The sequence below is a fragment of the Peromyscus leucopus genome, chromosome 8b (genome assembly GCF_004664715.2).
Source record: "Peromyscus leucopus breed LL Stock chromosome 8b, UCI_PerLeu_2.1, whole genome shotgun sequence".
NCBI lineage: Eukaryota > Metazoa > Chordata > Mammalia > Rodentia > Cricetidae > Peromyscus > Peromyscus leucopus.
Window position 1 is genome coordinate 7,823,628 of NC_051086.1, and position 14,797 is coordinate 7,838,424.

The 14,797-nt window shown below is 48.4% G+C and overlaps 1 protein-coding gene across 4 annotated transcripts in view; it reads left to right on the forward strand.

Annotated features, from left to right (window-relative positions):
• The first annotated feature begins 1,405 nt into the window (after positions 1-1,405).
• Positions 1,406-14,797, forward strand: part of Rab11fip3 (RAB11 family interacting protein 3) — an 84,516-nt gene continuing 71,124 nt past the window's right edge. For 3 of the 4 annotated variants that reach the window (XM_028854678.2, XM_028854681.2, XM_037201366.1), the window contains exon 1: positions 1,480-3,107. In XM_028854678.2, the coding sequence (XP_028710511.1) occupies positions 1,506-3,107 (1,602 nt within the window). In that variant the 5' untranslated portion in view covers positions 1,480-1,505. Of the gene's footprint in view, positions 3,108-14,797 lie in introns of all 4 variants that reach the window. The other variant, XM_028854680.2, reaches the window with a different exon arrangement.

Below are 14,797 nucleotides of genomic sequence, written 5' to 3' on the forward strand. Positions count from 1 at the left end.
CTCAGAAAGCCAGCCTTGGGCCTGACTGAGAACACCAAAGGACAGATGGATCCTTACCATGGCATCCCTAAATAGAAAGGCTGACACTCACTGGAACTGCCTCTGAGAATGTAAGCTGGCCAATGGCAATTTGCAGTCCTTACATTAGCGGGAAGTGACTTTATTCTTTGAATGCATTTTCCTTACAAAAGCATACCGTTCTTACAAGAAAATGAGACTATTTGGAGAGGAGACCATATCACATTCCTTTTCCCAAAGCCAGCTCTGCACAAAGCCTCCTATCATGTGCTGGGAATTTTGCCATGTGGGGTGACTCAGTAGATTGGATGGCTGTACACCTGGAAACAGAGTTCAGATTTTAGCTTTTGCCAAAACTGCTTATGAAACCATATTTATCTATGGTGACCACAAATGTAAAAACTGGTTCATACTTTCCCCTTGTTCTTGCCTGGATGCACCTCATCTGATCTCAACTCGTCTAGTCTACTGCTCTGCACCCTTGACTGTGACCCTCTGATGACAAGGGCATTGGTTGGCAAACTGGCGATCAACACTGGATATCAAATTTAAAAACCTGTGCAAGAGCAGGTGGGATCAGTCTGTAATCCAAGGCAGGAGGATCAGGAGTTCAGGCGTAGCTTGAGCTGCGTGATTTCTTTTTAAAGACACCAAACAACAAATCAAAGAAGAAAAAAAAATCTGTGTCTCTGCACTTCACAGTGCGCTCCTGTGAAGAATGCATGAGCCCCTCAGATCCTAGCCTTGTTTGGAGTGACTTTGGGCAATTCCTCACCTGCCAGAGCGCTTCTCTGCATCTACGTAGTAGCCCGCCCATTAGTATTCTATTCTAAGCTAGCAGCTTGTGAAGGAGTCCCACGGGAAAGACTAGCGGCTTCTCTCGGTTATGGGCATGTTTGGTTTCCTGTTCAGCAGTAGTTTCCCAAAGCCTATCCTCATGCGCCTCTCCCTCGACATCACGCTTCGCTCGCCACACCCGCGCAAATCATACCGAGCTACTGAACTGAACGGGGGAGATCACCGTCGCCCCTAAACTGCGTCCGCGTCGAACCCGCCTTTATAGCAACTCATGGGGGCGTGGTCAGGCTACAGGGCGTGCTGACGTCACGCGCGACGGAGGGCGGGCCGGCGCCGGCGTCCCTCACTGGGTCCCTAAGCTCTGGTGCTCAGGCTTCATCCTCCTCCGCTGCCCCGCCGGTCCCTGTCTCCCACCGCCCGCTCCCCGCCGCCGGGTCCTCACATCGTCCGGGCCGCGCCGCCGACATGGGCCCGCGCCAGCCTCGCTGCGGGGCCGGGAGCCGCTAAGGCGCGGTGTGAAGATGGGCGAGGGCGGAGCAGGGCCCGAGCGCCAGCCCCAGCAGCCCGGGCGCCCCGCGCGCGCCCGCCCGCGTCGCCGCGGGGATGCCCGCGCCCGCCGCCGCGCCCTGAGCGCCTTTGTCTGCCTCCAGCGCCGTTCGCATCATCCCTAGTTTAGCCGGCGCCGTATCATGGAGCTGAGCCAGCCGATCTCCCTGTCCGACCACGACGAGCCGGCGTCTGGGCCCCAGCGCGGGGTCAAGGGGCTGGTGGGGCCCGACGCTCCTCGCGGCTGGTCAGATGAGCCCGAGGAACACGCCCAGCTTCAACGGTGGCCAGAGGGACCCAACCCGCCAATCTGCTGGCCCGAAGAGGTAGAGGAGCCTGACGCTCCTAGCCGCTGGGTCAAAGAGCCCAGCGCCCCTCGCTGTTGGTCCCAGGAGCCCGACGTATCCTGCCACTTGGCCAAGGAGCCGGAGGAACCTGACGCCCCTCGCTGCTGGTCCCAGGAGCCCGACGTATCCTGCCACTTGGCCAAGGAGCCGGAGGAACCTGACGCCCCTCGCTGCTGGTCCCAGGAGCCCGACGTATCCTACCACTTGGCCAAGGAGCTGGAGGAACCCGACGTATCCTGCCACTTGGCCAAGGGACTGGAGGAACCCGACGTATCCTACCACTTGGCCAAGGGGCTGGAGGAACCCGACGTATCCTGCCACTTGGCCAAGGGGCTGGAGGAATCCGACGCCCCTCGCTACTGGCCCCAGGAGCCCGACGTACCGTGCCTCTTGGCCAAAGAGTGGGAAGAATCCGACGCCCCTCGCTACTGGCCCCAGGAGCCAGACGTACCGTGCCTCTTGGCCAAGGATCTGGAAGAACCCGAAGCCCCTCACTGCTGGCCCCAGGAGCCAGACGCAAAGTGCCACTTGGCCAAGAAGCTGGAAGAACCCGACTCCCCTCGCTGCTGGCCCCAGGAGCCCGACGTACGGTGTCTCTTGGCCAAAGAGTGGGAGGAATCCGACTCACCGAGCCTCTTGGCAGAGGAACTGGAAGAGCCTGACGCCCTTCACTGCTGGCCCCGGGAGCCGGACGCGCCGTGCTTCTTTACCGAGGAACTGGAAAAGCCTGACGCCCCTCACTGCTGTTCCCAGGAGGCGAACACCGGGTGCTTCTTGGCCAAGGAGCCAGAGGAGTCTGACGCCCCTCACCTGTGGCCGGGGGAACTCGACGTACCGTGCCTCTTGGTCAAGGAACCGGAGGAGCCCGATGCACCTCGCTGCTGGCCCGAGGAGCTGAAGGAGCCCGATGCACCCAGCGCACCGTGTTTCTGGGGCAATGAACCAGAGGAGCCTGACGCATCTCGCTGTTGGTCTGCGGAGCCCCCGGTGCTGTGCCTCTGGCCAGAGGAGCAGAATGCAACGGGCTGCTGGCAGGAGGAGCCCGATGCACCCTGCTTCTGGCCGGAGGACGGAGAGGAACCCAAAGTTCCGTGTCTCCAGTTCAAAGAGCCAGAGAAGCCCAAAGTCCCTTGCAGCTGGCCGGAGGAACTGGAAGGCTGCTGCCCTACGCGGGGCTTACCCCTAGAGCCTTTAGCCTCCGAGGGCGAACTGCTGCAGGCATGTCCCGGGCCACCCTCGGACCCAGGCCCGGCGTTGTCGCTGTCCAGCGAGCCCGGGACAGCCCAGGAGGAGGGTGCGCGCCTCAGGACGGTGTTCGACGCCCTGGACAGTGATGGGGATGGGTTCGTCCGCATCGAGGATTTCATCCAGTTCGCCACTGTCTACGGGGCGGAGCAGGTAACAAACTGACTATGGTTCTGGTCCGGAGAGGTGTTTCCGATTTCTGTTTAGGGTAGTTTTCCGGAATCCCTTCTTCCCTCTTAGAGGAAGGTATACCCACGAGTCAAGTGTCCCCTCCTCTAGCGTTCCACTTGCTACTTATTTCCTAGATCCGGGAGTGGGAAACCCTCTTCAGGGCCTCGCTTCTGCCACCCATGTTTAGGACATCAGAGGCTAGACTTGTAGATGTCTCTTGATCAGTGTTAGTTTACTTTATGTGTTTCCCATTTGTTGTACTAGGTTTTGTTTGAGAGACAGTGCAATTAGAGGCTAGAAGGACCTAGGAATTAAAAATGGCTGGAGATGTAGATCAGTGGAAAAAGCATTTGCTTCATGCTCGTGGCCTGGAGCTCAGTCCTTTGTATCACATGAAGGATTTCTGCTCTACAGTAAAGCGAAGCAAAATCAGCAAGCACAAAATAAATCTTAAGCTGGGCATGATGGTGCACGCTTGTAGTCCCAGCATTTGGGAGGCTGAGACAGGATTGCTGCAGGTTCGAGACCAGCTTAGTCTACATAGTGAGTTCAAGACTAACTTGGGCTACAGAGTGAGACCCAGTGTGTTTCAACACACGCACACGCACACGCACGCATGCACACACTAGAGTACACAAGAGTTCTGCATCGTGATCAAGAAAAGGAAGGGAAGGAGCCCAGGAGTTTCATGGCAGGCCCCAGATCTAGCAGAGCCATCAGGGCCCCCACGCTTACAGGGCAGGTGAGATGGATTGAAAGGTAACAGAGGCACAGTTCACGTGCAAGGGTCCCACACGTCGACTGCCAGCCCCTGGGGAAGCCGGCTCCGAGGCCAAGTCCTTGTCCCCTTCAGCACTTAATTGTTTGGGCTGAAGATGCCAGCAGGGCTGTCTGCTCTGCCCGTAACCCAGCAGACGTCAGCTAGGTTATGTGTTCCTCTTTATTTATTGGTTGGAAGTCTCTGAAAAGACATCAACTAGGTTACAGGTCCCCCTCGGTTTGCTTACTTCCTGGTTGGAAGTCTCAGGGATTTTCATCTGTTCATTTTCATGCTATTCCTTCTTCACACATGCAAACATTTGTTAAGTGGGTGTTCAAGTACATTTGCATGTTTGAGCTTAACGGGCTTTAAGAAAAGAGATAAAAATAAGCTGGGTGTGGTGGCACACACATCTGTAGTCCTTGCTTCCAGCATTCAGGAGACTGAGGCAGGAGGATGTCTAAATCGAGGTCAGCCTGGATAGTAGCAAGACTGTCTCCAAAAACCAAGGGGAAAAAAAAGCAAATTGATATATTTCTCTTAGTCATAATGTTAAAACCTCTCTATTTGTAACATCTGAAGTGCAGTTGGAAAGAACTGGGCCCTGGTTAACTCAGGGCCCTCTACTAAGCTGACACCTGGGGCCAGCCAGCTTCCGGGAAGCTTTTTACCATGAGCCCTCTTGCTGGCCTCTATCCATAGGGCTTAGTTCTTGTAGTCCGTTCCTCGTTCCTGGCCCGGAGAGGTCTTTCAAGTGCTTGGCAGTTGTTTACTGCAGTGTGTCTTCTCTAACTTACTCTTGCCTCTAGATCCAGTCCTACTGAGTAGGCTGTGCCAGGCCGGAACCGCATTGGCCCTTTAGCATGACTTGGCTCTGCTATCCTGTGTTTACCATATCATTGCTCTAGTCCTCTGGGGTGGTAATTAGACAAGCAGGGTTTCACCCTTATTTTACAGGTAGGAAGCTAGAAGCTGGAAAAGTCTGCGGAGCTTCCCTAGGCCTCACTACTTGCTGGAACGGTATCGGAGAGTTTCTTATTTTAGCTCTTAACCCATAGATGACTCTAGATGTAATGGCTTGGAGTATTTCTACCAAATTTCAGTTCAGTGAATTGCATAAAATTCTCTTTGAGAAATGTCTTTGGTCATCACTTCCCCAACTTGATTACTTTGGGGAAAACTTGGCGACACCTCTTGCCCCTCGTCTTAACCCTCCTCCTCAAAGGGCCTCCCCATGTAATTCTGGCTGCCCTGGAACTCGCTGTGTAGACCAGCCTGACCTCAAACTCCTAGAGGCCCACCTGCCTCTGCTGGGATCAAAGGCGTACGCCACCAATCCCACATTCTTGAGCACAGACTAGAAATGGGTCAGAATTCTTTGCTCTGACAGCTCCTGATGGAATTTGCAGTTTGGGAAGCCCTGATGGCCAAGGATTTGTTGGCATAGAGAGTGGAGGGAAATCTCCTAGGTCCTATTTTTTTAGCAGCTCAGGAGGAAGAGATGTTGTGTTGACTTAGCCTCCTGGGGTTGTGGAGGGGACTTCTTGGCTTTCTGTGAGTGGTCTTACTGTTTGGAGCAGATAACACACAAAGGAAAGCAAGTTAATCTTTATGTTGGTAGCCCTCATGACTCAGACATACATTATAGAGGAGCAAAGACAGGAATATTAACCACTAGTGCAGAAGTGTAGAGAAAAGCGAAGCATTCCCACAATCTATGTATTTTGAAATTTTTAAGATGAAAAAAACCTTGAATATCCACAGTAGAGATTGCTGGTGAGTGCTGTCTCTAGAGCGCTCTCTCATGTCCCAGGAGTTTCAGGATTCAACTCATCCTTCCACTTCCTTTTAAAAGATTTTATAACTTATTTATGTGTCTGTGTGAGACATACATGCAGGTGTCTGCGAAGCTGGAGTTACAGGAGGCTGTGAGCCACTGAGTCTCTGGAAAAGCAGCAAGGCCTTAATCCCTGAGCATCTCTCCACCCGGCCACTTTTCTTTCCTTTCTTTCTTTCTTTTTTTTTGGTTTGGTTTGGTTTTTTCGAAACAGGGTTTCTCTGTGTAGTTTTGGTGCCTGTCCTGGATCTCGCTTTGTAGCCCAGACTGGCCTCGAACTCACAGAGATCAGCCTGGCTCTGCCTCCCGAGTGCTGAGATTAAAGGCATATGCCACCACTCCCCTGCCCCTCCACTTTTCCAAGCAGATTCCTGATGCTTTGTAGGCTTTATCTGTAAATGATTCGTATTTATCTAAAAAATAAGGATTTTTGTTTGTTGGGTTGGTTGTTTTTTGTGAGACAGGATCTTACTCTGTAGCCTTGACTGGCATGGAATTCACAGAGATTTACCTGTCGCTGCTTCTCAGGTGCTGGGATTAAAGGCACTTGCTTCCATGCCTAACCTAAGCTAAGGGTTTTTTCTTTCTTACATTTGTTTGGGGTGTGAAGGTCAGAGGACAACTTTCTCCTTTCTGTGTTGTCAGGCCGTCGGGCTTGGCAGAAAGCACCTTGACCTACCCAACTATCTCGCTACCCGATTTCTATTTTTTAAATTTAATTTCTTTTGAGACAGGGTCTCAGTGGTGAGGAGGGTGACCTTGAGCTCTTAATCCATCTACCTCCATCTCCCAAGTGCTGGGATCACAGGTGTGAGCCATCGCAGTGGGTTCCAGTGTCTTTTCTGTAATCTGTTTATGTAGGTAGTGTTTTCAATTATTCAGCAGGTTGTCTGAATTTTTAATAGGAGTACTCACATTTATAATAGAGATGGCTGTCATGTCCTTCTCTGTCATGGTGTGTGTGGCTCTGGTTACCTCACCTGGTGGCAGATCAGGTGTGTTGTAATACCATCCAGGGTCATTCACAGGAGTCTGATGGGGGAAGGAGGAAGGAGGGGCATGGTAGAACGTCATCTCTTTTTTTCTTTTCTTTTTCCTTTTCCTTTTTTCTTTTTATTTTAGGGAGGGTCTCAGGTATCCTAGACTCACCTTCAGCTGGCTTTGTAGTGGAAGATAATCTTGAACTTCTGATCCTCCTGCCTCCTCCATCTCCTGAGTGCTGGGATTTTAGGTGTGTGCCATCACACCTAGTTTTATGGGATGCGTGCTGGGTGTTGAACCCAGGGCTTCTGAATTGTGAGAAGGGATTGGCCCCTGGTTTTTCTTTTCTCTCTCTCTCTTTTTTTCCGTTGTTTTTTTCTCAAGACAGGGTTTCTCTGTGTAGCTTTGTACCTTTCTGGATGGAACTCACTCTGTAACCCAGGCTGGCCTCAAACTCACAGAGATCTGCCTAGCTCTGCCTCCTGAGTGCTGGGATTAAAGGCGCCGGTCACCACCGCCTGGCTTTTTCTTTTGGCTTTTAAGACAAAGTTTCTTTGGGTAGCCTTGGCTGTCCTGGAACTAGCTCAGTAGACCAGGCTGCCTCGAACTCAAGAGAGATCGAGTGCTGGGATTAAAGGGATGCACCACCACCTCCCGGCTCTCAGCATTTAGTCTTTAACAGCCACTGCTCCTTTCCAGCAAACACTGCTGTTTGGAGCCATGAGTGTTCTGATTTTGGAAGGCATGGTCTGTCCTCCATAGCACTCTGATGGAGATGCAGAAGTGAACGTATTTCTGTTGTGTCCTCTGCTCCTTGTTCTGCACTATTGTCAGTGGGCAGTTGGAAGTTCTTAGGGATGTTTGACACTATGATTTACTGTTCCCCTGTTCTTTCTGGTCTCCGTCCTAGCCTTGGATTTAAGTGTCTAGTGTAGGCATGAAAATGGGCATGTGTGGCCAGATTTGGCACACACTTTTAATCCTATCATTTAGGAGGCAGAGGCAGGTAGGTCTCTGAGTTTGAGGCCAGCTTGTTCTACATAGCATGTTCTAGGTCAGCTAGGGCTACGCAGTGAGATCCTGTCCCACAAGGAAAGAAAGAAAATGGGCATGTGTAAGTCGGAGGGGGCTATGTGTGAGAGTGACTATGTGTGAGTGCTTGAGGGAATGTGTACCCCTGGGTCTGTGTTGACTGAATTACTAAAATCAGATAAAGTTCCTGTTTGTTCTTGGATAAAAGATAGCTTTGTTAGCATCTAAAAAAAGAACTGTTGTATTCTAAAAGTAACACATGCTTATTATTAAACAAAGCACAGGCAAACAGTGGTGTAAAATACAAGACAGTTTGGGCATGGTGGTACAGAACTTTAATCTCAGGACTCAGGAGGCAGAGGCGAGTAGGTCTTTGTGAGTTGAGGGCCAAACTGATCTATACAGTGAGTTACATCCCAGCAAGGGTTACACAGTATAAGTAAATAAAATAAAAATAAAAACTGCAGGGTGGTGTTGGCACGCACTTTTAATCCCAGCACTCGGGAGGCAGAGGCAGATGGATCTCTTGAGTTTGAGGCCAGCCTGGTCTACAGAGCAAGTTCCAGGACAGCCAGTGTAGCCAGAGCTATCCAGAGAAATCCCACCTCAAAATAAATAAATAAATGAAAATTAAACAACAAAATAAAAATTATTAGGGTCTAGAGAGATGGTTCACTGGTTGAGCACATGTACCAGTCTTGCGGAGGACCCAGGGTTGGTTCCCAGTACCTGAACTGAGTGGCCCACAGCTGCCTGCAACTCTAGCTGGAGGAGCTGCAGTGTCTCTGGCTTCCACAGGTACTAGAACTCATATGCACACACCCACACCAGACACGTAATTAAAACAATAAATATAAGTCTTTAAAGTAAGTAATACCGAAGCCGGGGTGGTGGCTTTTTGCTGTACTACCAGCATTAGGGAGACTAAGGCAGGAAGCCTGATGTGAGTTCAAGGCCAACTTTAGTTAGAGTGGGACCCTGTTTCAGTGCCCACCAATGAGAGAGACTCCAAATATAACAGTGCGTGACCAGTATCTTCTATCCTGAGAAGATTATTACATATTAGCACATTTCCCGTCTAAATTTTTTTAAATTAAAATTTATTCTATTTTTGGAGTTGTGAGACAGTATCTCCCTGTGAATTGCTGGTCTTGAACTCATGATTCTCCTGTCTCCCTCCTGAGTGTTAGGAATATAGGCCTGCGTTACCATGTCAATTTTTCCTTTTTTTTTTTTTTTTGAAACTGAAGTTTTCTGATGTCTGGTGTGTGTGTGTGTGTGTGTGTGTGTGTGTGTGTGTGTGTGTGTGTGTTTAAATTTTGTTATTTTATGTTTAGGGGTATTTTGAACTCCTGAGCCCCCTGCCTCTGCCTCCCAATTTGTATCATAGAATATAATATGTATAATCCACATATATATGCTCTAATAATCACAGGATGTACTCACATGCCTTGCCATCACATTTCATTTTGCTGAGATAGGTATCCGTAGATAACTCGGAAACTAGCTTTGTGCTCAGTCTCCTGGCTTATTCTCCTACATAGAGGCCTATGACACCTCTCCAGGCTTGTAAAGATGTGAAATCCTTCACTACTGTAAGTCATTGGCCTAATAAGTCGAACATTGTTCCTATGGTAAATTTGTAACTGTTGTTTAGGTTACATTAAACGGCCTGCCAGTAAACTGATTACTCAAACTTTTTAAAGTTAAATGGAATTTTAATTTTACTAGCTGATTCAGCACCAATAAAAGTGAGCAAAGGTCCTCTTGATTAGAAAGATTAACATTTTCTCTGAAAGAAAACCAGTCCACAAGATCATCTTTCTCTCTCTCTGGCGATGGTGGCAGGAGGCAGAGGCAGGGGGATCTCTGTGAGTTCGAGGCCAGCCTGGTCTACAGAGTGAGTTCCAGGACATCCAGGGCTACACAGAAGAACCCTGTCTGGAAAAACCACAAAGAAGATCATCTTTCTCACTTAAGTTCAGGTTGCGGGAGAGAGAACAGAGAATGCCTGGCCTCCTGCTTCTCCTCAGCGCAAGCTCTCACTGTGCAGCCCAGGCTGCGTGCGGTTACCACCTCCTACTTCAGCCTCCCAAGTGCTGGCATTCTAGCTTGGGCCACAGTGTTTGGTTTCTCAATGCGTTCGTGGTGCTCATGGGCCCGTTGGGTCTGGTTCCGATGATGCCAGCGGAGGACCTTCAGATCTCCTGTGTAGTTAGTTGACTTGGCAGCTGGGGTGGAACTCAGGATCCCACATGTGCCAAAGGAGTGTTCTTACCATGGAGCTCCATCCTCTGCCAGGATTCCCAGGATTCCCAAGCTGTCCCCAGCCTGTTGTCATTGTGACACAATCTTCTCATCCACAGAATTCACTTCCAGAACCATGCAGGCGAGTTAACAAACAACCCCCCAAAATAAAAACAAAAAACCTACCTCAGCATGTTTACCATAATTTTACAGTTGCGTTGGCTGCATTTATAGTTATTCCGAGGCTCACACAGCTCGTGGGTTGGACTGTCTACAGGTTGGACTGTCTTCAGAAGGTAGGAAGGTGCCTTTGTCCAATGTATTTGCCTTTTGTTTTTGGAAAAAAAAATTTTTTTAAGATTTATATTATTTTCAGTTGTGTGTGTGTGTATAAATCTGTGTGTAGTTATATGCATGTGAGTGCTAATGCCCAAGACCAGAGGCATAGGGTACCCCTGGAGTGAGTTATAGGCTGTTAAGAGCCACCTGACATTGGTGCTGGGAATCAAACTCTGGTCCACTGTAAGAACAGTAAATACCCCCTGCCCCCAAGACAGAGTTTCTCTGTGTAACCCTGGTTGTCCTGGATCTCACTCTGTAGCCCAGACTGGCCTCAACCTCACAGAGATCTGCTGCCTCTGCCTCCCGAGTACTGGGATTAAAGGTGTGGGCCACCTCCTGTCTCTCCCCTGCCACCCCCTCGCCCCCAGTTAACACTCTTGATCACTGAACCATCTCTCCACTTCTACCACCCCTTTTAAGATTTGCTTTATTTTTTAAAAACAAAAACAAAAACAAAAAAAAAACGTGTTTGTATGTTTCTTACCCATAGAAGTCAGAGGGGTCAAATTCCCTTGGGCTGGAGTTGTGGATGGTTATGAGCAACCTGACATGGATGGGAACTGAACTCAGGTCCTTTGCAAGAGCAGTACAATCTCTTAATCACTGAGCTCTCTCTCCAGACCCCATGGCATATTTTGTCTGTGTGTATGTGTATTATCACCAGTGCTGAAAAAAAAAAAATGGCTAGTTTTGTTTATCATAGGAGAAGTGCAAATTAAAATCTTTTTGAGGACTGAGGAGATGGCTTGGTGATTAAGAGCACCATCTTCTCTTCCAGAGGACCTAGGTTCAATTCCCAGCAGCCCTGTGACAGCTCACAACTGTCTGTAACTGTAGATCGGGGGATCAGATGTCCCCTTTTGGTCTCTTTGAACACTAGGCACACAAGTGGCTCATAGACATATGTGCAGGCGAAACACTTAAAAGATAAATAAAAGTTTAAAAAGAAGGTAAGGAGAGATGGTTGGTGGTTTAGAGCACTGGCTGCTCTTCATGGTGGCTCACAACCATCTTTAACTCTAGTTCAGGGAATCTGATGCCTTCTTCTGGCCTCCAGAGGCACTAGGTAAGCTGGTGGTACACAGACATACATGCAGGCAAAACACCAATACACATAAAAATAAATAAATACACAGAAATAGCCGGGTGATAGTGGTGCACGCCATTAATCCCAGCACTCAGGAGGCAGAGGCAGGTGGATCTCTGAGTCTGAGGCCAGCCTGGTCTACAGAGCAAGTTCCAGAACAGCCAGGGTTACACAGAGAAACCCTGTCTTAAAAAAACCAAAAAAGAGCTGGCGGTGGTGGCGCACGCCTTTAATCCCAGCACTTGGGAGGCAGAGGCAGGCAGATCTCGAGGCCAGCCTGGGATGTAGAGCCAGTTCCAGGAAAGGCTCCAAAGCTACACAGAGAAACCCTGTCTCAAAAAACAAAATAAAACAAAAAACCTTGAGATACCATTTTTCATCTATTAATGTTATCAAAAGTTTAAATCTTAGCTGTAGCAGTGGCTGGATCATTATTAAGAGTTCTTGTTGTTCTTCCAGAGGACTTGCCGATGTTGGCAGGGCAGTCCACAACTACCTGTAACTCCAACTCCAGGGAATCAAATACCCTTTTCTGCCTCCACATGTATTGCACCCATGCACACATACCCTCCCATATGCACATAATTACCATAATTATCTTTAAAAGTGTAGATGTTGCACACATCCTCTTGCTGCAGCCCTGTGGAAGCTGCATCTCTACTCTACGTTGCTGGTGAGAATGTCAGGTGCTACAGGCCCACTGAGAGAACCTGGCAGTATCCTGCATCCTTTCTGCAACCCAGCATTGCCATGTCTAGTGTATTACCCTGAGGGTGAGCTTCCACAGCTTTAAATCTGCTATGAGATAAAGGGAAAAAATAAAATCTGAGAATCCACCTACCCAGCAGAGAGCTCTGCAGCTGCAGACACTAACAGAATTCTTGTGAACCGATAGAGAGGTAATTTGTTTAATTATTTTTGGAGGCAGGGTTTCATCTAGCCCAGTTGGTCTCAAACTTGTTATGTAGTTGAGGATGACCTTGAACTTCTGATCCACCTGCCTCTACTTCCTGGGTGCTGGCATTACAGGCATGTATTGATTTTGCCGGAATCCTAAAATGGTCTTATAATAAAAAACCCAGAGCCAGATATCAGGGTAAATGCTGAAAGATCAGAGAGACAAAGGAACAGGCCACTGCCACATCTCACATAGCCAACTTCATGAATCCTCTGACTTAATGCCTCTTGAGTCCTCAGCCAAAAGGGTTCCTCAGCTGGAAAAGCTCCAGCCCCAAAAGCCTTTAGTTCCTGTCTTCTTACATCTTATATACTTTCCTCTGCCCTGCCATATTACTTCCTTCCTAGTGCTGGGATTAAAGGTATGTGCCACCACTGCCTGGCTCTGTTTCTCTCTTAGACTGAGTCAATCTCATGTAGTCCAGGGTGGCTTTGAACTCACAGAAATCCAGATGGTTCTCTGCCTCCTGAGTGCTAGGATTCAAGGTGTGTGTCACCACTGCCTGGCATCTATGTTTAATCTAGTGGCTTATTCTGGTCTCTGATCTTCAGGCAAAATTTAGGGTACATAATAAATCACCACATTTCCCCCTTTTTGTCTAAAATAGTAAAAGGTTATAACTAATAAGAAAAACTATATACAGTGAGTACAATAAGTATATACAATATACACAGTCCTTTTTTTCTTTCAAATGTAAATCTATTTTCAGATAATACAGAGAGCTGGCTCCCAAGGTAACTACCCAGGTAGCAGACCACTTTTTATCTTATTCTATGCTTTGGCTATTCTTAGTGGTTGGCGGAGCAGCACCAAGTGCCAACAGGGCATCATTTGCTTGTACCTCTGAGGTGCCTCACATTCTTTTCACACTCTCAGTACTGCCATAGTCCCAAGAGAGGCTACTTAGGGTGGGAGGCATCTAGCTTGGGGATGAGACTAGCTGCACTGCATGCCAAGGAGAGTCATTTGCTGTATGATTGACACCCTAATTTGCAAGCTGTGCTATGGAGAGATCTCTGTTTTATGTTTTCTGTGCCATGTATGTGACTGGTTAGCAAACTAAGAGCTAGTTGAGTTTAACCGTGATAACAAGAAGCTTTTGTACCTATTGGAAGGTTCTATAACATAGAACCTCAGCCAGAGCCCACAGTGGGCTGAGAGTGTCTATACAGCACTTAACTATGACCGGGTGGATTGTGAATGCCGACTGCCATTTTTCTGAGTGGAGACCAGGCCAGCCTCAGGGTAAAAGGGTCCAGTAGATGCTGCTCCTTGAGCGAAAGAAGAAAGGACAGATTGAAAATAGAAACATCAACTTCCTGGTCCTTACTAAGTCGTGGATAAACTTTTCTTCTGTTCTGTCGTCTGCCTTGTGTTCCTTTCCTCTCACCCTTCCCTTCTCCCCCTCCTTGCTCCTTCTTTCACACAAGTTTGCTGTGCAGTTCAGACTGGCTGGCTCTGAGCTCACTATGTAGCCGAGGCTGGGCTTGAACTCACTGTCCTGTCTCTGCCTCCTGGGTAATGCCATTATATACGTGTGCCATCATGTCTGGCTCACTGCTTTTGTTTTTCCCCCTTTCCCCACTGTGGAGCTGGAGACCTTGAAGTCAGGAGACCTTGAAGTTGTGCATATTCTGCAGTGCCCTCTTCTTATCCTCAGCTCTCCCATTGACCCCGCATATGGATCTTTGTGAATCACGTCTTTGTTGTGGGATATTTGTACACTGTGTGAAGATGTATTGCTGTGATTGGTGTAATAAAAACCTGAACGGCCAATAGGCAGGAGGTATAGGCGGGACTCCAGGGCAGTGAGAGAAACTGGGAGGAGGAGTCTAGGTGTGTGGATTTCAGCAGCAATTACACACACAGTCTTCCATGAACAATGTCTAGTCCATAAACATTTGACAAATTCAGAGTAAGTACTCCATTATTTATCTTATTTTGGTGAGTCTTATGTGTACCTAATTCACTTTCTATCCTAACTTGTATTACCAACTGAAAACTATCTTTTGATGTCTTTTAAACTTACACACTTTACACGTCTTTAGTGAGTTTCTTTTCTGAATTTGTTAACTATAGGAAAACTATAACTATCTAGTCTTCAACTCCATCAGAGACTCAAGAAGGAAATAATATTTACTAAGTAAGCAGGAAGTGCAAATAAATGACTTCTAAAAATTGTGAGAAATTACAGAAACAACTGGCTGCCTGGACAGTCACCCACGGTTCCTCTGTAACGTTGGGGCATCCCTCTTCGGCCTACAGGCCTAGCATAGCTGACAGACTCATCTGTGAAGCAGGATTTTCTGAAGGGCCTTCCTACCTTGTCTTGGCAAAGTTTGGCAGTCCTTTCTTTTGTGTCCTGCTTGTCCCATTTGGACAGCATACTGTCAGCAGTCAAGGCAAGGGCTTTTTCCTGCCCAGTGGC